Source organism: Periplaneta americana, chromosome 3 (assembly GCF_040183065.1).
Source record: "Periplaneta americana isolate PAMFEO1 chromosome 3, P.americana_PAMFEO1_priV1, whole genome shotgun sequence".
Taxonomy (NCBI): Eukaryota; Metazoa; Arthropoda; class Insecta; order Blattodea; family Blattidae; genus Periplaneta; species Periplaneta americana.
The window spans coordinates 116,723,928-116,748,956 of NC_091119.1; the positions used below are offsets into that span (position 1 = coordinate 116,723,928).

Here is a 25,029-nt window from a genome sequence, read left to right on the forward strand (position 1 = left end):
ATTTTCAATATTTAGATACTACATACAGTTTTCACCATCAGGTCAGATAGGTAAGGCCAGAGGGGCTGCCTATTCTGCTGGACTTGTTGCACCTGGTTAATCTGGACAACTGAAACAAGAGTAGGCGACCCTCTGGTCTTACCTATCTGCTCCAATCATGGAACTTGTATGTAGTAAATGGTGAAGAATCAGTAGAATAGAGAAAAATTCTCTCCAGCACCGGGACTCGAACCTGGGTTTTCAAATTTATGTGCTGGCACTTTATCCACTAAGCCATACCAGATTCAAGTTCCGATGCCAGATTGAATCCCTCACATTTTTAAGTTTTACCTATTGTGTTCCCCTTTGTTAGCCTACCCTCGTGTACCATGTACAGTATGTGTGACAATAGACACAATGTCCAACCACAAGTACAGAGGTGCACTCATTACGAGTGACTAAGTGGCCGGGGTCCGACAGAACATGGCATTGTCATGAATCACAAAGTGATTACTTACCCTTTATTATATTATTATAATGTACTGCAGTACATATGGAGTTTTAGTGCAGTAATTCTGCGTTTCCATATGGTGAAGAATCGGTAAAATGGAGAAAAATTCTCTCCGGCACCAGGACTCGAAGTTGTATGCGGCAAGAGCAGACTTTCCCCTATTCTATTTGTCAGAATGCAATCGGGAGGACAATTAACATCTACAACAAAACGTTGATAATTATCCAGGTTTTCCTGCAGGAATTAGTGAAAATGAACTTATGGAAAATGTAAAAACAAGCAGAGTGTTCTACTACTATTATTATTATTCATAAAACCATTACGAAAGTAGATTTTTCTGATAAAAATGGCGGGACAGGTTTCCAGCTTTATGTGTTGGTGCTTTATCCACTGAGCCACACCGGATTCAAATCCAATGCCAGATTGAATCCCTCTCCTGGTGCAAGTATTGTATTCATAATAAGATTTGTTAGCTATAGATTTGTTACAATTCTTTTTACAGAACAGAATACTTTTTCCGAACGTGTCTCCATGTTGAAAATATAATACTGATGACTCATGGGGGAAGAAATTTTCTCATGAAATTTCGGCCAATGTATGGAACCAGAGGTCACCCAACATCGTGATGCACTTGGGGATCCAGTTATGAAAGCCAGCTATAATGGCTGGAGGGATCATTGTGCTAACCACATGATACTTCCATTCTGGTTGGATGATTGTCCACCTCTGCTTCAGCATGTGGACATGAGTCCAACAGCTGGCTGGTCCTTCATGGACTGTCATGCCTCGAATTATTATTATTATTATTATTATTATTATTATTATTATTATTATTATACTGATGACTACTGTGGGATGTGAATCAGGTTTCTTCACGTTAAAAAAAATCTGAGAAATGCAATGGCAACAGAGATTGAATGCACTGGCTATGTTCTCCATAGAAAAAAAGGGTGATCCATGGAAATCCGGATTTCAACAAGCACACAATTGAGAGATTTGCCACAACAAAAGAAAGAATGGTGAATCACATATATGCATTAGTTATCAGTTACGAATCCAATCAGCTACAGGAGTAAACCTGTACAGAAAATCCTTGGCTCTCTCAAGTAAGGCAGTTGTAAAAAATTTTATGTTTTATTCAACGACACTCACAAGTGCCAAGGCATTTCAGCGTCGCCGGTGTGCTGGAATTTTGTCCCGCAGGAGTAAATCTACTGACATGAGCCTGTCGCATTTAAGCACACTTAAATGCCATCGACCTGGCCCAGAATCGAACCCGCAACCTCAGGCATAGAAGGCCAGCACTATACCAACTGCGCCAACCAGACCGACTAAGGCAATTGTACATTGGGCTAACAACCCAAATATAAAAATATATATTTTTTTAAGCAAATTTTACACAATAAGGCTTGAATGTTAAAGGGAAAGGTATCTATTAGAATTGCAATGTTGAATGTAAGAAGTTTGTATAAAGTAGTGAACCTGAAATTTGTAACATAACGGTAATCCAACCAGTACTATTGTATGGTGCTGAAACACGGAGCCTGACCAAACAAGAAAAAAATTAATTGATAGTGTTTGAAAACAAAGTGTTAAGGAAGATTTCAGTCCACCCACTTTTTGATTCAACTGAAAATAAGTGGAAAATTCGAACTAACGACAACATCCATTAATTATGCAAAGGACTTCCAATCACAAAACTAGTAAATGCCAAAAGACTACAATGGGCAGGGCATGTTGTGTGCATGAATGACAGAAGTGTAAAAAATGTATATTCAGACACTTTCAAAAGAAAAAGATCTCCAGGAAAACCAAAGAGTAGATGGCAATATGAGAGCACGAAATAATATCAGAGGATGGTGGTTGACAACTGAAAAAATCTGGCCACAGAGAGAACAGAGTGGAGGTGTTTTGTGAAATAGGCATGGAGTCGACATGCTCCATAAAGCATAAGTGATTGACTGATCCTCTTATAAAACGGTATATTCTGTGTTAGATTTTGAAATGACTTCATTCCACTTGCATGCCCAAGCTTTAATGTTACTTACAGCTGTATGTGTAAGTATAAATATTGTATCAGGTTATTTATCAGTAACCCATATAATCTGCAGAGAAGTTTTGTTTCACTTCAGGTGGAAGAACATTATGTAAATCATGTAACATTATATTAAATAAGTATGGACTTACTACAGAATCTTTGGGTATATCACTAGCAATTTTCTAGGATTGAAATCCATGAAGGACACAAACAGTGAGGTTGACTGATATGAAAATAAGGAAACTGCTGTGTACCTTGTTTTCGAATAAGTAACATTTCTATTAAAATTTTGAATCATTCTTTATCAATTGTAATTCTTTAACAATTAATGTCACTTCACAAGTCATTCTCTTGGAAATTTTCAGATCATCAAAATCTGGTCCCTTTTTATCAGAAACGAAGAAAGTTTACAGGAGAGAAGTAACTGTCAACATATCTGCTTTCACTTTGTCCAGATCTCACCAGAATACTCACAGAAAATTATGCACAAGATTGACTATACAAATAAAAACTCATTCTGGACTATGAAACTTTGACGTGTGATATTTCGTAACAGTTTATTAACCTAAAGTGGCAAAATTGTATGACATGAATTTCAGGTCTAAAATTTAAATCTCTGAAGAATTCACAAACATGATCAATTGCAATATCTCAACATTGCATATATATTTAGCTTAATTTCCATATATGTCGCTATTTTGCAAGTGGTCCACTGGCTGGATAAGATTATTTTCTTTATTTTCTGTTGTGGTCGGTCAATTCTCCCATTTGTTTTGATTTGGGGATTCTTATTAAAACATTTCTACACAACAAAATTAGAATGACCAAAGCACTGATCTTATTTCCAAGTTGTTGTTCTGAAGAAATATAAATTTTAGTTTAACAAACTGACGTTTAACATATCTATGACATTATATTGATTTTGAAGACATTATTTGCGTTTATCTTAAAATGAGTGCTGCTCGTAATTAGAGTAAGAACACACCACCATGTGAGTATACAAGATCTATTCACACTACCATAGCCTCACATGTTATTCTCTTTGTATTTTCTCTCAGATTATGAAAATTATATATGAAAATTGCTTACACGTTTGTCTACAAAAGAAAATAGAAGTATATCGTCGTTGTTCCTGCAATAACTCCTATGTGCAAAATATAAAATTTTTCAGTAGGAAGAGAAAGCACATTTATTCATCCTATGGCAGCAGTACATAGGAGACTGTGAATTCTTACATTTTTGAAACAAAGAAATAATTACATACAAGAGATTTTATTATTTGCTGTATCACTATTTATGTTATTTAATAGAGCAAAAACCTGAAAATCAATAAATATGTCACATAGGAGTTACTGCAGGAATGACGACGGATATGTGAAAATAAGAAGTATTCAAACCAACAAGAAATGAAGTAATATAAATTGTAATGAAAATGAGAATGTGCTAATCACTGTCACAGACTCTAGGTGACATTCTGCATGGATTAGAGAAATGAGGTAATACAAAATGTCTGTATGCTGAACCTCACTCAGGAACTTGGTCAAGTCCATCTTGGGTTCATAAGTGCTACGGCTGTTGCTGTTGCATTTGTGCTTGCATTTGGGCCAGCATCTCTTGCATCCTGCGCAGTTCAGCCTCCTTCTCCTGCAGGATACGATCTTTCTCCACTGCTCCCTTCTCTTCATTGGCCATCAGCCTATAATGCAAAAATCGTTCACTCTACTGGTAAATTTCTAAAAATGTCTTGCACTTGAATGTAAGTTGCACTCCAATTCACAAACACTTTAAAAGAAAATATGTGTTACTGCTCCATATACAGTCACTTTTGATATGAAATTTCAGTAATATCTGCATTAAGAGAAAATAAGGCATCTTTTTTGAAATGACACATTACTTGCTTTCTCAATAGTGATTGCTTCAATTCACAACAAGGGACACAGCATTTTTCATTTATTTATTTTCATTGTAATTGCAGAACAATTCTAGTCCTTCAGTAGTTTTGTTGAAAATTATCTTTCCATTAATGACCAACAACAATATTTCTACTTATCAGCTATACTTACGTCTGTCTCTTGGGTACAGGAGCACCTTTTGCTAACCGCTCCGAGCGGTAGTTCTCATAATGAACCTCTTGTGTGACTTCTTGCAAGTCTTGCATATGTGTTCTGACAGAAAAAGATATTTCATTGTTATTTCATCTTCCAGCACATCTCATCTTACTGCACTAATTCACAATCACATCACATGAAATTCATGCAATGAAACGATATGTAACAAATATAGGTAAAAAAAAAAACACACTTTCAGTTACACATATATCTAACACTACCTATCGTGTATCACTTTAATAACCTATTATGTACTTTGAATAAAAATTGTTAAGTATTTTAATCAATTACTATTGTAATACACTTTCAATGCTTTTGTTTAATATGTGCACAATATCTACTGATATAAATTAATTGTTTGTTCCTGTGTTCCATATACGATTTTTTTTAACTACTATATAATAATAATAATAATAATGATTTATTTTAGCTGGCAGAGTTAAGGCCGTAAGGCCTTCTCTTCCACACAACCAGCAAAAAGTGTATATACATATGCATGAACTTACAAAGAATTCAACAATTTGATTTAGATGAGAGTTACATGTATACAAGAGTTATTTACGAATTAAACAACAAAATAATATGAACTATTAATTAAACACTGAAATAAACTGGGTAGCAGAATTAAACTAAAATACATAGAATGTTAATATATTTCAAATTATATTAGATAATAGAAAGAGATTATTATGAGACAATATTATTATGAGTACTGGCAGGTACTTGACTATTCATCATTCACTCATATGAAGTCAGCTATGCAAACCAATTTACGGATAAGAGTCGTTGCCCAAGGTGCACCATAGGAGGATGGTATACATTACACCTGCAATGAGACGAGATGATGGAGATATGTTGGGATGCCACAGGGGAACTGGAGCTTCTGGACCATGTTACCTGGACTACAGACTTGCTTAACACAAATTATAAATTGGGATATTCAGGGAATTGAACCTGGGTTCGCAGGATTTTATAAGCCCAGTGCTCTAGTCACTAGACCACCATGGTAGCAACATAGCAACATAAAAAAAAAGTTGTGCACCACTGGATTTCTGTATCAGTTTGGACACTTTCACCACGCAAGTACTGTAAAGAAATTTCCAAGCAGATTTGTCATTTCATATATCATACAAGATCAAATCGCTTTCAAACAATTTTTCTCACTTCACTGCCAAGGATGAGAAAGGTTAAACGTTGGAGTCCAACAACTATTGCAACCTCAACTTCTCTTAAGAAACAATTTTACCATTACAAAACCAAAATTAGAGAAGAAAATTTTAGACTTCTCTAAATGACTATTAATTTAATAAAAAAATAATTATACTATTAATTTAATAACAAAATTAATATTCTATTAAATTATTATTTAAGAACGATTATGTACACAAATTCTGGCCCACCCATAGTGTTCTGCTTTTATTATTAACAATTAGAAAAAGTACAAGGTGGCTTAGAGAAATGAGTAACTGTGAAAACTGTTGTCAGCTCTGAAAGGTTCACAGTGCTGAATAATATATATAAAATCCACTTACAACATCTTGCTGTTTAGTTATCATGTATCAGTGGAATTGTGCATAGCATGTTTTTGCAGTCAAATGACTTAAAAAAACCAATGACAGTGTGCAGACTATGCATACAAGTTTAGCCGTCATTTCAATTTAGGAAGTCATAATCGTGTTCCATCAGCACAGGCAATTAACACATGAGTACAGAATTTTGAGGGAACAATTCTGACTCTGAAAATGAATTCTGCAGGCAGTGTGTGAACTGTTCGTATTAGCAGACAATGTCGAAACTTGGAGATTTAATCTGGAAGCAAATCTCCAATTCACCTGGCTGAGAACCTGAGAAGAATTATTCTACATCAAATGCTGGGAAAGCCTCAAGTCATACAACGTCGAGACTGTTCACGCTGCTGTCATAAGAAACCCACAATGTTCAGTTCAATGTCATGCAATGTCTTTACAGTCGCATCATTCGGAAGTTCAAAGAATAATGTTGCAGGGCTTAAAGTTCCATCTGTACAAGTTAGAAATCATCCAAGAAAGACTCAATGATCACCTAATGCGGCGACAATTCTGTAAATGAATGTAAACGAGGACGAGGATTTATTAACAACCTGTAGATGTCAGTTGTAGCCCACTTCCACCTGAATAAATTCGTCAATAAACAAAATTTTTGCTATTGGGTCTGGCAAAATTCTACTCAGCTACACCAGTGTCTGTTACACAGCAACAAGGTTATCATGTGGTGTGCTATGTTATCATAGGCCCTTCTTTTTTTTTTTTCAGAATGATGATGGTCATGCAACCACCATAATGTCTAGGTAGTATTTGCCATGCTAAAAATCTTCGTAGCACATGAACTAATAAATTTCCCACTAGTGACTGAAAACACCTGGTTTCAAAAAGACAGAGCAATGTCGCACATAACACGAATATGAGACAACTGTCTGGTAGTCCTGTAATTTCGGGAAACATCGATATTTCATGGCCTCCAAGATCCCCTGACAAGACTGTGTGATTTAGAGCTCTGCATTTCAATACAAATGACCAACTGAAACTCATGATATATACGTGAGGTCGGTTGGCTGCTTCATACTATACACAGCAGGCTGGTTGCCATGTGTCCAGACTCTGCAGAAAGCAAACACTGGGTGAAGCATCATGGTCGACTGGTCGTCTTGATCATTTGAAGGGTATCATAGACTAAAAACTGTCTTCGATCAATGTGTTTACAGTATGCGCTATGGAAATTATTAAACTGCCTGATGTTCCATCACCTGATTAGTGAACCTAGAAGATGTACAATCTGATTGAATTAAAAAAAAAAAAAAAATGAACTAATGAATTAATAAATAAATAAAATAAAATTTTAACAATCTATGTTATCTATAGGAATATAAATATAAAGTATAAAATATGTTCTATGTTTATCCTCTAGTTGAACAGAACAGTTATAATATTTTGTAACAGTTCTATTCATAATGTCACAAGACAAAAGTAAATACTTAAAGAAACCAAAAAGGAAATTCTAGATAAGAATGAACCAAAATTAGTCATTTTAAAACCAAATGATGATTTTTCCATTGACTGTTTTAATTTTGGAATAACTTCAGCACGAAATTCATCCTTGATATTTCGTGATATGGTCAATGAATATGGAATAATAGAATCTGCATCCATCTTGCCATAAGTAGCTCCAACATCAATAATTATTTTCTGCAATTAAGAATCTCTTAATATGTTGTTGTTTTCTAATGCCAGGCATTTGGCAATAAAGTCATTTGACCTCTTGCACTCCAATATTTTTCAAAGATATTGTCATGGTTAGCCACTGATGAACAGATTGCATCTCTTAATATACACTACTGTAAACATTTTAAGCAAAGTGAACATGTATATTTGGTTTATTTTTATTAAATAGTGTGACATCATGAAATCTCTGTTCTTTTTATGTAATCACATATTTACTAAGCTACATTAAACATTTTCATTACTGATATAATGAATTTGACAAGAAGGATGCTGAATAACATTACTAATAATATAAAGCATTATTTCATTTAAAGAATTGTGTTATTTAAAATTATGTTTCCTTATTTAAATGTTCAAATACTTCCTGCTTTTCATGCAATCTGAAATAAAAACAAATGATAACCTTCTTAGGTAGGCTGTTTTGGGTATCAGGCATTGAAAGGTGATGACGTAATTGTACTGCAACAACCTCGAGCACTCACGACCGACCAAGCAAATGTTTTAACCGATCGGTTATAAATTCTCGACTGCATGCATTTGAGCAAATCATTTCTCTGCTGTCTTCTTCACAACGGAAGACTGATCAGTGAGCTCCGGTCAGCCATTTCTGTGAAAATGCAGAAGTTTAATGTGATTTCTTTTTGTGTGGTCACTTAAGAGCAAGGTGTACCATAGTTGATCTGTTGAAATGTTTTGTCGAGTCATACAAAATGTGCCTAAAACACTACAGGAATACCTGCATAGAAAAGGGGGTCATATATAATGCTGTCATCTTCAAGAAATAGATATTGGTATGTATTTCATCAGTGGCATACTCTGTACTTTTAATTTATTATAAATTGTATTAAGAATATTCTGTTCCTTTAATACACCTATCTCTGTTCCAAAATTTTCTGTTCCTCTGAGCCACTTGGTATATTCTCTATTCACTAGTCCTGACTGGCAATGCAACTATTGCAAAACCAACACAATATTCATGTGACCTTCACATTCTAAACGGTTAAAATGATAACAACAAATCAATTACTTCTGAAATGAACTATATGACATGTGAAAGAATGTAGCAACACATTACCAACCATGCATGTTAGTAGTGAATAAATGGGAGACTCTCTTACTGTTTAGCTAATATGGATGGGATGTACAGTTTCCCTGAAAAGGAATGAGACAATTGAATATTCCTAAGTCTCAGATGTAAAACACTGCACACGATCAGAGACCAGAGCACTGATACACAAGATACCGAATATTGAGTTACTTAGATTCAAGCTATTTGGTTTGTTACTAGCATCGTTCCGGAATTCATTTCAAAAACTGCAAAAAATATGATAATATTACGTAACTAAAAGATAAATATATACCTAAATCGTGTAGTTAAATCGACAATGGACCTTCATGACTAGATCGACACTCCGCACAGAAAGTAAAGCTTTCGTGTCGTTGCAATACCTCAGACGCTAGGATCTCTGGATGTTGTGTAGAAGAGAGCGAGTTCGATTCTTAGTCTATATCAACGATTTTTTTTTTCTAAATAACGTTGAAATAGAGTTTTACAAAGTCCTCAGATTAAGTGTTAATGATCACAGAAATTACAAAATTACAAGTTATAATATTATAAACGTTAATCTAATGAATGAATTTATACACACACACACACAAGGTTAACCCTCTATAAAATGACTGCTTCCAGGTCTAGTCGAAGATTTGTATAGATCCTTTCCTTCCTGGGTTTGCTTCCCTTCACGGTCTTACATGCAATTACGTAGACATTGAAAAGCTGAAAAGTACCATAAACATTATATTGAAGAAACATTTCTGTAGTTTTTTTTACGCATTTTCCCATAATGGAGAAGGGATATAAGACTTCATTCTGATGCTGACCTGACGGCCAACCCACAACATAACGTTATTGTACTCTATTACGCCCTTCAGTTTCACCACTGTTTATTCCCCTTCATTGTTACCCTTTTTTCCTTTATGTTGACCATGTGAATGTTGTGCTTCGTAGACAGACCTTTTCTGTCATGTCACTTTACTGCCAATAACTCTTACAAGCTCGATTCTGACTCCCTTTCTTAAACTTTGTTCATTCCACTTGGAATGCAGGACAGAACTTCAATGCACTTTTATTCAAACAGTTAGAATTCTGGAAAACCTTTCACGTATATTTAGAGGAAAATAACTCCTCTTCTTCACGAAAGATTGTTTTACAACATACAACAACCCTCTAAATAGACAGCTTGAAAAAACTGCATTTGACAGCTTGAATGAAAACTGTCAATAAAAGTCGCAGGGTCACAAAGACGTCATGTCTAGACGGCTATGCTTTGGGAGCACATCACATTCCTGACAAGACGTTAGTAGGGAAGGGATTAGTTAATACAGCTTCTTGGTATTCATAATCAATTAATCTACCCCACTTCCAAAACCTTACGGAGGCTGAGCTGAGCTGAGATAAGCTAGCAAGCTGCGAGAGAGTCTGCAATGCTTCCCGCGTGACATCATCAAGTAGTAGGAGAACGGGCGGGACTGCGCACTGCTTCACCATTATATTCCCACCACGGTGTTAAGTAACTAATTGCAGTATCTTTTGCAAAATCTTGAATGTTTAAATTGTCAATAATATTTCTGTACTATATACTATAAGACGTTAAAAGAATTTGCAATAGATTTGGGATCCTCTACTTTATAATCACTAATTTTAATGAAAAAATATTTTCTTTCTTAGGATATTTACAAGTTTAACTTTAATAATATTCCGAATAGCTTTAATTGCATTATCTAGATTTTGTGCTTTTCTATTCAAATGTGTTCTATTTCCCTCTTTCATAAATTTTGATAAATTACACTGTACTTCTTGTAGTATTTAAGAATATGAGGATAGTTACATTGCAGCTCATTACATATAGATTCTTCTTTTTAATACATGAGATTTTTAAGTCCCTGCATTATCTACATGTTTTTACTTTTGAATTTTTTCACAACATTGAGTGGAGAACATCCACTGAAGTGATTCTGAAATGAAGTGAAAAATACAATACATTTAATCTTAATATCAGTATTACCAGTAACATATGTTTTTCCAAGATACATTTTGTAGACATAGGGTAAACTAGGGTCTGTTGGACAGTCGGGCATGTTGGACACTCTGTACTTTAACGTGTTACCTCGCCACTTGCGGGCACCACATTCTGCTAGAAGTCAATGACGGAAGAAGCCACGAGTGGGGCTACTTCCATCATTGACTTCTAGCAGAATGTGGTGCCCACAAGTGGCGAGGTAACACGTTAAAGTACAGAGTGTCCAACATGCCCGACTGTCCAACAGACCCTAGTTTACCCTAAATGTAAATAATCACTAGATACAGCATTTACGACCCTTTTTTAGTTTTTAAATTAATATTTTGAAATTGTTCAGTAACATTGGAAACAGGATTTGTTTATCATGTTCATACAAGTCATTGATTATAGGTGCTGTCGAATAGGAATTCAGTCTAATTCTGTGTACAAAACTTTTATCAATGCCTGTGCTAATTCAGCTTGTATGCTGGTGGGAAAATGAGTCTACGACTAAGGTTTCCAGTTTCAAGGAGTGAATTTAATTTACTTTTACGGAAAAGTTCCGAGAGATAATCTATGTTTATGTCACTACAGATCACAAATTCCACATGAGATTTCTAAAGTCTTTTCTTTACAAATTCAATGTTGGCTATAAATATTAATAAATATTAAGAAATGTGAATGATTGTAGTTAGAAGTCTGATTTACATCATAAAAAGCAAGAAGTTACATTCCTCGGCAAGATTCGAACTTTTCGATGTTTGGCTTTGTCGTCCAACACATAAGCACGGACCTATTCAATGCTTATGTTAATAACCTACAATTTAGCTGTAGCAATGTGGTGTCATAACTTTGGGTTTGTTTACTTAATGTAATTAGATTTAATTTGATTAGCTTCGCAACAATTGGACTTCCTGTTATATCCTGTTATTTAAATATTTAAGTTAGAGTTGATTTATTAACTCTTACTGTGCAAGATGGCCCTTATTTCAATAATTCTATATCACGTTAAATAGTCATTGTCTACACTAAAGTATTATCATCATCCTTCATTTCTCATCTTAATGGCGAACCAACGTGACATGAGACAGCGAGTTATAGTTCTAGTTGAGGCTGGATATGGGGCTAGATCTGCTGGCCGTTTGGTCGGTGTTCCTGGAAGTAAAGCCGAGAGGTGGGTTCTTCGTTACCAAAATTCAGGGGAGGTCGAAAACCGCCCCATTCCTGGGCGTCCCCGGATTTCTTCATTGGAAAAGGATGCGCTCTTATTCGAGGCAGTTCGACAGGACCCCTTTCGGACTGCTAACGAAATAAGAGCAGCATCTAACTTTCTCGGTTCTTCACAGACTGTGATCAGCAGGTTGAGGAACCGCGGTATTAGGAGCCGGAGGGCTGCGCAAATGGAAATATTGGGGGAAGCACAAGCTGTCGACCGTCTTGCCTTCGCTACCAATCGAGTGGATTTCGATTGGAGAAATGTAATTTTCTCTGACGAAACAACCATCTCGAGTGATTACGAAAGTCCTGTCCGTGTCTATCGTGAGGATGGTCTCCGACATGATCAGCGCTATGTGCACCGACGTGAAAGATCAGGTCGCTTTAGCATATCGTTACAGTCTAGTATATACAGTCGCAAAGCTCAATACGTAGTAAATATGCAAAAATTAGATAGTTGCTCACCACTAGGATCGCTAATATCGCCTCATTACAGGCAATGCAAAATAGTACCGTCACAGTCTATTGTTTCTAGCACCCTCAAAACTCAAGCTTCGTGACTGTATATAGTAGACTGTGATATCGTGTTGGGGTGGATCTCTTACGGTGGACCTGGCGTTATAGAACGCATCGATGGCCGGTTTAATGCGGGAACTTACGAGCACGTTCTGGAAAATATATTCCTTCCTTCCGCCCCTAGAACGTTTTCCCGAAGGAACATTGCTGTTCCAACAGGATAACCATCCCGTGCATTATGCCGCAAGCATTCAAAGATGGTTTCAAAGGAGAACCAAGATCGAAATCATTAATTGGCCTCTGAAGTCACCTGATTTGAATGTCATCGAAAATTTATGAGCGGAATTGAAAAAGAGAAGGTTAGCCGCCTATGCCCACTGACACCCTCGAACTCGAGACGAATTTTGGGATCAAGTTGTTGACACCCGGGAAGATCTCGCTGGGGATTAGAATTTATTCCACAATCTCGTGACATCCATGCCGGACCAACTTAGAACTGTAATACCGTATTTGCTCGCGTAATTTGCGCACTTTTTAATTAACTTTGGCCACTGAAAAATTGGTGTGCGTAAAATATGCGGATTTTTCAAATATGAGGTCCTGTTCTGAGTTCTGAGCTGCACGATTGCCGAACTGTTCCGCGAAACTTATCACTTTCAATTTGTATGATGCGGTGTAATTGTTATTTTTCTTTCCCATCTTGAAATACTGTATAAATACAAGTGCACATTAGAAGTGTTGAAAGCCAACTGAAATACAAGTATTTATAGTAGGGCTAATTTTCTATACCGGTAACTTGTCTCTACCAAGGACAAGCATTGTTAAAGTAGCGGGACTTTGGGGTTTCTTTCTGAAGCAGATACTTCAGTTGCTACGATGGACTGTAGGGAAGGAAAATCCCTACTACACTGAAAAAAATATGTACGTAATCCCTACTACACTGAAATAAATATGTACGTAAAATGTGTGCGCAAAATACATGGAGCAAAAATGAAGTTCAAAATAATCCCTTAAAAATTAGGGTGCGCAAAATACGCGGGGGCGCAAATTACGCGAGCAAATACGGTACAAGCTGATGGCATGTGGACAAAATTTTAAGTTGACAGGTCTCTTTTTGTTTCTTATGATTTTTGTTTGAGGAAGAATACTCTTAACTTCCAAGTAAGATATATTTTTTTTGACGAGGCTCAGCCCACTTGTAAGACAAATTAGACAGTCTAGGAACTCTGAAGGAATTAATTACACCTCAATAAAAAAAAAAGTTTTACCTGGGATCGAACATGAGACGTTTCGGTTAAGCAGGGGAACCGATACGCTACTATATGAGCTACCGAGACAAGACAGTGACAACAGCAGTCTAGAATGTAGATCCCATAGCAGGCATTTGCCATTCGGTACAGAGAAGCAATGATAGTTTGTGATCCGAGCTATGTTGTGAAATCGTGGCCTTAAATGGCTATCTTCTTCGTGATTCTTATTTTGGTCCTTGCCCTTGTTGTGGTCCTCGTAACAATTCTTCCTGTATTTGTCATGTTACGTATCGTTACGTCGATATCGAGTGAACCACGCTGTAGAACTTTAACTTCCAATGACCAAGAGTCGTCTCATTCCTTTTAAGGGTAACTGTACATAAAACACTGTATCCATCCATCAACTTACATAAGCATGGTGCGCAGTTTGATGAAATCACAGTGGTCAGGATTCTCCACTTCCACAACACCCCAGGGATATAAACGACCCCGTACCTTGCGTCCTCGTACTTCCAACAATGTGTTTGCACCACACACAGCAAATGGGACTGCTTCTTTCAGCTGTCTCACCTGAAACATCCCACATACTAAATAATTTCATTACTTCCCATTTTATAATAAAGTAACATATTTTTTTAAGTGGACACTAGTATTTATTTTTCCAAAATAGTACGCAAATTCCTAATACTAATCATGATCTGACAAAATATTCACTGAATATTTCCTCAAGTCATACTTACCACTACATCCATGATAATATCTTTGAAAAGTATTGGAGTGCAAGAGGTCATTTTCTATAATGACTTTATTATCAAATGCCTGGCATTAGAAAACAACAACAACGACAACATCCACTTTCCTCGACATGTCACTTTTTCATCTTCTAATTTGTATCCGTATGTCACAAAAACATATTCATTTTCAGAAAGAAATGTAGCAATGGTACACCACATATCAGCCGTACAGTACACTGAGTTCATGCTGTTATATGTTATATACTTACCCAATTTAACCGAGAACAAGCTAAAATTGCCCACCATCCTTTCCTACACATTTTTGGCACCTACTTAACATGTTCTCCACACTCAACTCAAGTTTCCGTCAAGAAATAAAGGCATTCTCCTGATAGATATTATGATTAAGATCTTCTAAGATGCTTGGGGGATCAAAAGAGCAACAGTTTAACACTGATTCTGTCCTGGAACACTTGACAAATTTCATGCAGGGAAACATTCCTTGTACGAATGTTAATGGAACTATGTTGAAAGAATGTGTAACTTTGTTTCATCTCAGTTAACTCTTAAAAAATGGAGTTTTAAATCAGACTCTCATATCTATCAGCATTAATTATTTCTCGGGGAAAAAAAAGATCCAACAATTATTATTATTCCTTGCAGGTGTTTGGCCAAACAATCATGGCCTGTTGCCAATCTAAATGCAGCTACAAACGATTTTCGTGGTAAATCGGGAATTAACTGTGGATTATGATGCAGAGTGTTCCATTTTTTCCCTTGAGATTGTGTTATCAAATTTTGTTTGTTGAAGTCTGTTCACAGAGTAATACGTAGATTTAGTAACAGGTCTGTAAGTAGCAGTGCTGCCCTTCTTTGCTAAAGCATCCGCATTCTCATTTCCCAGGATTCCACAATGGGATGGTATCCATTGGAATACAATTCTTTTATTGAGTGATGTTAATTGAGAGAGCATTTTACTTATTTCTGCTGTTTGAGATGAAGGTGTGTGTCTAGAGACTATTGATAGAATGGCTGCTTTGGAGTCTGACAATATAACTGCATTCTTAAATTTATTGATGTGGCATAGAAGATTCCTGAGACTTTCACTTATTGCAATGATTTCTCCATCAAAACTTGTTGTTCCATATCCTCAACAACTTTCTAGTTCTACACCTAGAAGAACGATGAATTCTGGATTGTTCGATAAGCCACCTAATGGATTCTCAGTACAATTTTAACAAGGAGTAACCAATGTCATCCAACATTTCTTCCTTGAAAACCCGCTTTTTTTCCTGTGTTTCTTATCTGTGATACTTCCTGTCTCCCAAAATTTGTGTAGACCTACTAAATTACGGATTGTTTCAAGAGTTGGAACCTTCGCAGTAGCAAATCTTTCTGCAAGTGTTCTCTGAACTCAATGAGCAGAGTCTGTACATATTGTACGTAAGAATCGTACATGAATAGGCAATGTTCTAAAGAAAACCTAAACTCAGCCATATCATATACTTTTTAATGAAATGCTGCATTCTGAATACACATGCCTTGTTACAATAGTTGAATGACTCAGACTGACAGAACATAGGTAGAGTCTGATCACAAATTCATGGCACCAACCTGTGCAAACATCTTTCCAAGGCTTCAGAGTGGGGAGTTCTTTGTGTGAGGCCTATTTCCAAGCAACTGCTTATTCATTGGGCATTCTGTTCAAACACCCCTTCAGCAAGACTCTTGGGCAAGTCCATGTAAGTGGATGCCAATTCGTCTTTCACGCAGTTGCCACGAGTTTGCGATCAGGCTCTACTGCACATGTGATATAAATTACCTTCATGTTCTACAAACCAACCGGTACTGAGAAACCCCACACGCAGCTCACATATACTGAGACAACCAGTATTTCAACATATATTATTTCAGTATAAGGAACTTGTACTTAATAAAAGTATGAACAATTACACAAACTTACCTGACAACAACAAACCTCACAGTACCGTACTGTCAGAAATCAAGCTCTAGTCTCAAGAAAATCCACGCACTGTTTCAGCTCAAAATTGTCCAAAAATACCTCAATGATCATTCAACAGATTAAAAATTGGCATAACTGGAGCAAATATACACATTGTCTGCAATTACAATAGGCTACAAGTCTATGAACAGATATCTTCTGTAGTACAGGACTTGAACTAATTAACGAAAAAGAGAAGATCCAGCAAAACCTCATGCTACTCTGCTGGTACTCCACCGCCACCAAATCACAATTTTCACAAAACAAGACTGTTCTCAAAATTTAAAAGTTTGCCACATAATTTGAAATCACGTGTTAGTGAACTCTTACCTGCTCCTTGTAATCTTCATCTTCATCACTGTCACAATCTGGTAGGGGGTATATCTTGATTCCATTGCTCTCAATTTCTTCCATTACCTGAAAGTATGGTAAAATTTAAACATTGAAAAAGTAAAATTTTAAACTCTCTATGTCAACAGAAAAATGAAGATATCACCTCTTACCCTTTTTTTAAGTCGAAGGACCTCCTTCTTGGTTAATACATCTGCTTTTGCTATGACAGGAACAATATTCACTTTGTTATGCAATTGTTTCATAAATTCAATATCAAGAGGCTTCAGGCTGTAACATAAACGAAACTTACAATCAGCACTTGAAAACTTAATTAAATTCAGATATTACAAATGGTGTGTGCATGTGTATCCAATGCCTACTTCACTTGCATGATTCGGGTTCCGCATATTGCGGATAAATGGCAGGACTGGGACCCATTTTCAAGTTGCATACCACTTCGGTGGGCCATGCTGTGCATGATGTGTATCTGTGGAGTTATGTCGTGTACTAGGATGAGTGCATATGTAAGTGTTCATGTAAGTGTAGTGTATGGAATGAGTGATGATAATGAAGAAGAGGAAGGGAGAAGGGGAAACCCAGTGCCGGCATGTAGCCTACTCCTGTTGAATAGCACCAAGGGGGCTGCCAGGCTTAACGTCCCTGTCTGACGGACGAATCACTATCAACAGTGACAGTGACAAATGCACTGAGGGGATATATTAGGAATTAACAAAGGCATATTGGTGCACACTCTAGTGATTAGAAGTTGTCCACTGCCATCTCTCCTAGTCCTGAGGTGGAAATTTTAAAAGAAACTCTCTGACCTCATCGGGGATCAAGTCTGGGCCAGCTGGTCTGGAGGCAGACGTGCTACCACAGAGCTAACTTGACAGACATATACAAATGGCTGAATTGGAATTAAGAATTACTATACAGTATGATCTGGTTGAATTTATGCATGGTTTCACAATGCAAAGCACTAAGAGAATACTTTATCTGCTGCTACCTTGCTCTCCAAAATTTTTGGGATCAATGTCCAAAACCTTTTGGCATAAAACCAACAACATAACAACAGGACTACACAAATAAAATAATTGAAAGTTGGCTTTTTTTTCTCAAACTTCTTTACGAAAATATTTAAGTTCAAACTGAAAGATACTAAATGCCTGGAAATAACAAAAAATGTGTCCCCTTACACGAAAGTAAGACATTAGTTCATCTCCTCATGAATACCCATAAATATGTTTTATTTTTATTACATGCATAATACTTCATGACATTTCATTTCATTGACGATTTAAGATCAATCTCAACTTGTTTACAGCATCTTATTACACATTTTCGGTTATAATTTTGTGAAATTCAAATGAATCCATCCTGCATATTTACTTTTCTCCTCAATGTTCTGTCTTCACCAAGCCCTCTATTGCTATCATTTCTTAAGCATATCACATATTTCCAGATCTGGTGTCAAAACTGAACTGGCACTGAAAAAACAAAAGGAGGCATAGTTCACAGCACTGCATAAAGAACTAGCATAAATTACTCAGCAATATAAGTACTAATGTTAAAATTTTAAGTCCAAATAAGACAAAACCACTTATGTAGCTAAAAACGAGACAGAGTTCAAAGATCTGTTTGTCCCATTCCCTTCTAAAAATACAATCATAAAATGTTTGGAACTAGTACTCTTATAAAATTTAGGAACCTGAATCACGTTAAAGTGAAGTGGGTAGGCATTGGATAGATACATACATACATACATATTAATAGTATATCAAGTAACACATATCCCTTGCACCTTCATGAAGGATTCTTTGAAATAAACTGAGAATTTTCCTCCAGAAAAAAAAAATAAATAAAAAACATAATAAATCGTGAAAATAAAGTACTCATTGCACCTACTCATACCACAAGTATAGCACCTTTTTATTAATTTGATGAACTTCTTTCCCCATGTAATATCGTCCTATACTCAATAAGGCATGCTGTAGAAATTTGACAACACTGTAGTGAGGCGAACATATAAACTAATTAGTGATTTAATGCAAGACTCATGGTGTTACATATTAATATTTCATTTGAGTGATTTGTTTCATTAGTAAATCTGATATAAGCTCATCATAATATTGCATTATTTATTAAACATCACATGTATTTAAGGTATTTTAGGTCAAAAGGAGTAGCGAATTACCAATGAAGTACTAACTCAATAAAAGCACATTTAATCAATATGCTTCAATCTTTAAGTGTGAATATAATCGAAAGATGATGTTGTTGATGTTTATTGACTCTACTGGCTTTGAGCCAGAGGCCGTTTTAGGGTCTTATACGCGCAGGATGCCCTCTCCAGCCATTGTACATAAATAACAATAAATATATATTTACATACTTATACACTATTTCTGGCATAAGTGCCAGTAGGTGTGTGAGTGCGGTGATTGGCTTTTTATTTATTTTATTTTATTTTTTACTTTATTTTTTTTTTTGTTTTAATTATTTTGGTGTAGGCCTAATTTGTTAATTTGGGATGCTTAAGGAATGGTGAACGGGACAAGAGTTCGGGGTAAAAGATATCAGTTGATAGACAGCATTAAAGTATTATATGGGGAGATTAAGAGGAAAGCAAGAAAGGGAAATGCTGGGTTTGCAGTTAAAGACCTGCTCTTGGGCAGAACACTGTGCATACATACATACATTTTTAAGTTTCCCCTTCCGGTGGCAGAAGCGTCTGAAGCGTTATGGAGACTTTCATGGTGTGGTGTTATTATATTCATCTGCCTCTCTGTTGCTGTCGTGTGTCCTCTCAGACAGTATTCAAATTTCCAACAGTGTTTGCGGTTTTGTTTGTGTGTTTTAGTTTGGTGGTGGGGGCTGGTGGTAGTTGTAGAGGAGTTTCTCCAGTGTTGTTCTGTTGTTTGTGTTCGGGGGATTTGCGAAGATGTGCTGTGTATATACGCGATTTACTGCCGAATGTATTTCCTGTTTATGTTGTTTAGGTGTGTGAAGAGTGGCTTTGTTTTTGTGGTAGTGTAAACTGTATTATTTCTGGTGCGTCTGTGCAGGTGGAAGATTTGGCGGAGAATTCTTCTTCCGTGTGCTTCAAATTTCAATTGGGTCGTTGGAGGGGCTTGTGCGAGGAAAATGGAGGGATGTATGCATAGGGATCTAACCATAGGTGGAGGAGTGTTTCGGTTATACAACCGGGTCGATTGAGGCCACTTAGGTAGCTTATTGCTCTGGTGGCTGCGTTATATTTCCTCTAGGTTTCTTTAGCTACTTCGGTCCAGGAGAGTTTGGAGATGAGGGGTATTCCTAGATATGCGAGATTCCGCTGGAGTGGAAGTTGAGTGTTGGCTATTGTGATTGGGTTGTTCTGGAGGACCTGAGTCCGGAGTTTTGGGCGGAAGACGCATATCTGTGTTTTGTCTGTGTTGACTGTGATCCGCCACGTGTTGGTCCAATTTAGATACTGCCTGAGTGTTGCGTTTAGTAACTTCCTAGCGGAGGGGAGTCGGGGTATGTTGCCCAATATGCGACGTCGTCTGCATATTGTGCCAGTCCTACTAGCGGGTTATTAGGGAGGGGAATATCTGCCACATAGATGTTATACAGAGTGGGAGATATGACACTGCCTTGGGGGACTCCAGCTTCTATTCGGAAGGTCCGAGAAAGTTCGTTCCTTCCGAGTCTCACCTGTCCTGTTCGGTTCGATATGAAGCTGGAGAGCCAACGTGTGATTTCGTGTGGCAGGTTTAAGGATGTGAGTTTATATTTTAGGGCGTCTATCCAAACTGTGTCAAAGGCTCTCTTGGCGTCTAAGGCAATAAGGATGCTGTAGTGTCTGCGTGTATAAGCCTCTTCAATGGGAGTGAGCACTCGTATCAGCTGGTCGTGTAGCTGCGCTCCCGGTCGGAATCCGGCTTGAGTGGTCGGGAGTAGATTGCGGTTGCGCATATAGACGTATAGTCGTGACACGAGAACTTTCTCCATTAATTTGGCTAATGTTGATGTCAAACTGATCGGTCGGTAGTTTTGTGGGTCAGACGTGTCTTTGCCTGGTTTAGGAAAGAGAAGAATGTGAGAGTGTTTCCAGCGCTTTGGTGTGTGTCCTAGTCTGAGTGATCCTGTGTAAAGTTCTGCAAGATAATTTAGTGCTTTGGGAGGCAGTTGGCGTAGTATGTTGTAAGTGATTTGGTCTGGTCCGGGGGGAAAAAAAATCGTGAATATTCATTACTAATTGAAAATGAATCTGCATATATTTATTCAAGTGAAATGACTAGGTTTTACTCGTCACCCCCATAATTTTCGTCATTGTAGTCGTTGAAATCGTCACTTTCTAAATATCTTCTTTTCGTAACTTATTTGGACTATGAGATGGGTACAGCATGTAGCACGCATGGGCAAATCAGGAAATGCATACTGAGTGTTAGTTGGGAGGCCAAAGGGGAAAAAGACCTTTGGGGAGGCCGAGACATAGATGGAAAGATAATATTAAAATGGATTTGAGAGAGGTGGGATATATATATATTTTTTTTACTAGGTTATTTTACGACGCTTTATCAACAGCTTAGGTTATTCAGCGTATGAATGGGATGAAGGTGATAATGCCGGTGAAATGAGTCCGGGGTCCAGCACCGGAAGTTACCCAGCAAAGAGGTGGGATATAATTGTAGAAACTGGATTAATCTTCCTCAAGATAGGGACTGAAGGCGGGCTTATGTGAGGGCAGCAATGAACCTCTGGGTTCCTTAAAAGCCATATGTAAGTAAGTACGTAAGTAAGTATTTGGACTATGACTTGTGATAACTTTCATTTTCCACAATTATTATACTAGTCTCGTCTAGACAATTGACAAAATATTTTTCATGAATACAGTTGCCATATGCCACAGATTTTGTGGACAGTCCGTGATTGCATTGTGTAAGAAGAAAGTCTGGGCCAAAATAACGAAAATCCGCGATTTTAATGCAGTCAGACAGAAATCTATAAAATTGCAATAATTTGTAGGATAGTGTCGAAATGAACTCAATTTCTATCGGACAACAAAGAGGAAAATTCCAAAGATACGCTTTCACACAAAATCTGGATAAATTTTTATTACAGCTATGTTTCTGTGGAGTAGTACTCAGCATTTCGCAAAAATGTATAACTTCATTTATCTGTACCTGGACTTAATACTAAAGTTGAAAGAGTATTTTCTTTGATGAATGCTCAGTGAACAGAACAAAAGAAAAGATTATCACTTAAGTCAGTAAATGCAGTTCTGCTTCTGCAGATACAGTATAACATGAAAAACATAAATTGCAGTGAATTTCACAAGGTAATTCTGGAACAAAGTTCCTTTCTGCTGTTCATAGTTCTGAGAAATATCATTGATATCGGTACTGTGGTGGTGATACACAGACTTGAAAGGTCTGCTGCTAAAATAAATGGTAATAATGTACAGTCATGCGAAATAAGGTAATAGGCCTTGTTAAGGTAAAGTGTATTACAGAAGTGTTCAACCATTTCCATATTAAGTAAGTAAGTGGTAAGTACTGATGGTAGTGTCTGTAGTAAATAAACAATATAGCCTATAGTGTCCATATTAAATACAGTATAAATGTCTTAAAATTCATATGTTTTCTGTTGTCAATCGAATGACATGTCAATCATGTCCTGATTTTGTTTCTTAATTGTGGCAATTCCATTCATGAACCAATCTATAAATGTAGGAGTTGACATTTCTTGTGAAAATCTGGAATTAAACCAATTATCATTCCTAGCCCATTTATTTCATGATGGAAAATATATGCTTGCTGTATGAATAGCTTTAAAGCCTCATCAGACATATTTCAGTGTCTGGTTTATATTTATCCAATTCTTATGTAACCAGGCCTAAAAATTCTCGGTAATTCGATAGAAAACGTTCGTCAATATGATGGACATCAATGACATCATCGAGGATCAGTGACAGGTTAGTTTTGGTTTGTTGAGGTTTTTGGTATGCCTTGCATATTATACGCTTTTTTTGTAGACATACCAAAAACCTGAACAATATCCAAACCAAACCCCACCTGCCACTGATCCTCGATGATGTCCACCATATTGACCAATGTTTTCTATCAAATTCTCTTATCTAGCATTCTTTGCATTTAGTGCATCTAAATCCGAAGTCTTGTCATTGTACTGCCTGCAAGTGTTTATCAGAAGTCAGTATGTGCTCCAGATATTCACTGAAACACTGGACTCTAACTATCCCACAGCAAAGAGAGAGACATCAGGTCATCATACATGGTAACCACCCTCTTCACTGACAAGTTCAGATGCAAACCACTCTCTGACAGTTGTTCTCTACCAATATGGTCTCCTCGAGAAACACCTTGCTGTCACTTTCAGAAAACTGCAGCTTTTAGAAGTGGAAGTATAATAATCTGGGATGGTATCTGTTACAGACAATACAATGGAAGCTCATATGTACCGAGATAATATCATCAGTAATTATAGAAGACTTCAGATTTCTAAACATTGACAGATCACATAGAGCCAACATCGTGCTCCAGCAACTGAATCAGCTGGGAATACAATGTTTGTCACTTCCACCTCGATCCCATGACCTCACTCCAGTAGAATATGCATGGGACATGCTGCAGCGAACCTTGGAAGATCATAGGTTCTCTGGGTCCAAATACGGCACGTCAATTTGGTCAACTTCTTCCTGTACTCTACCAGTGAATAATTTGATGAAGAGCACGCTAAGAAGGGCAGATGCAGTCATTCTAGCATGAGGAGGTTATACTAACCGCACAACAGAATATTTTAGTTCAGCTCCACTGTTTCTTTTACATATAATTTATGAATTTGAGACGAGCAATATATCATTGTTTCATATAAATAACTCACATTATGGTAGCTAATAGTGGAAAAAGCTTTCGTAAATATTTGTTGTATGTAGTAGACCTAGCAACTCTTACCCATGTCCAAAGGGAGAGATGAAATAAAAACAACAATGAATTCTATTGTCAACAATATTTCTTCTATTCAACCCGCTTTCATCACGTAGAAATCTTTCAAATTGGTCATCGATGTATTGAATGATAGCTCGGAAACTGAAAAAGAAAAAAAGAATAAAATTCCTTTACACAAGACACAGTGCTGCGCATCAATAACTTCAAACAACTTCACATTCTTCACCTGTCAGTATTATCAATAGAATCCCCATATCCCGGAGTGTCCACCACTGTCAATCTTAGTTTTACACCTCGCTCTTCAATTTCCACTGTTGAAGCATCCAGTTTAACTGTCTGATGTGTCTTCTCTGCACAAGAAAACATGTAGGGTCACTAATACACAACCTAGCAAGCACAGTTTTAAATATACGATTACTTTACTTACAACTTACCAACGGCATCTGGTACTACTCGTTCTGGATAAAGATCAGTCAAAAAAAGACTATTCACTAATGTGGATTTTCCCAGCCCTGATTCACCAACAACCATAAGAGTGAACTCAAAACCTTTCTTCACAGATTTGCGATGAACTTGATTCGGTAAATTTGCAAACCCAACATAACCTGGAGTCTCCAGACTAGCAAACTAAAACAGAAACATAAACACCAGTCTATACACATTAGTTTGTAATTTACAAATTCAATGCTGTTGCGATAGGATCAGACACACGCAATTTTCAACATTACGAAAAAAAAAAAGGGGGCTAATTTGCACGAATCATAAAAAGATGTTTATTTGAACAACATGCTTACCGTTTTTACAGACTCACTCGACATTACTCTGTTCTCTTAACACCACAAATAACCCCGAAAGATAATCCGGCAAAATTAACGCGCTATAAACTACGACAGATCGACACAAAACTAAATTCAGTAAAAAAAAAAAACCTCACATCAAGAACGACAAAGTCTGACAGCTACTGGACAATACTGGAATTATCAACATCCGGTAGAAAAGGTGTGGTGTTACGACGAGACGCTCGCATCAGTTTCATGCAGCTGTGAGATGGCAGTGAGCAGGTACGACGGGCTCGGA

At 36.9% G+C, this 25,029-nt stretch overlaps 1 protein-coding gene across 1 annotated transcript; it reads right to left on the reverse strand.

Moving 5' to 3' along the window:
* Positions 1–3,935: 3,935 nt before the first annotated feature.
* On the reverse strand, positions 3,936–24,998 carry Septin1 (Septin 1). The gene is made up of 9 exons (XM_069821353.1): positions 24,747–24,998; positions 24,387–24,579; positions 24,179–24,302; positions 23,959–24,093; positions 17,173–17,290; positions 17,000–17,086; positions 14,343–14,503; positions 4,592–4,693; positions 3,936–4,224 (listed from the first exon to the last, which is right to left on the reverse strand). Exons 1-9 carry the CDS (start codon positions 24,768–24,770, stop codon positions 4,095–4,097), a joined length of 1,074 nt encoding a protein of 357 aa, XP_069677454.1. The 5' UTR covers positions 24,771–24,998; the 3' UTR covers positions 3,936–4,094.
* Positions 24,999–25,029: the final 31 nt, after the last annotated feature.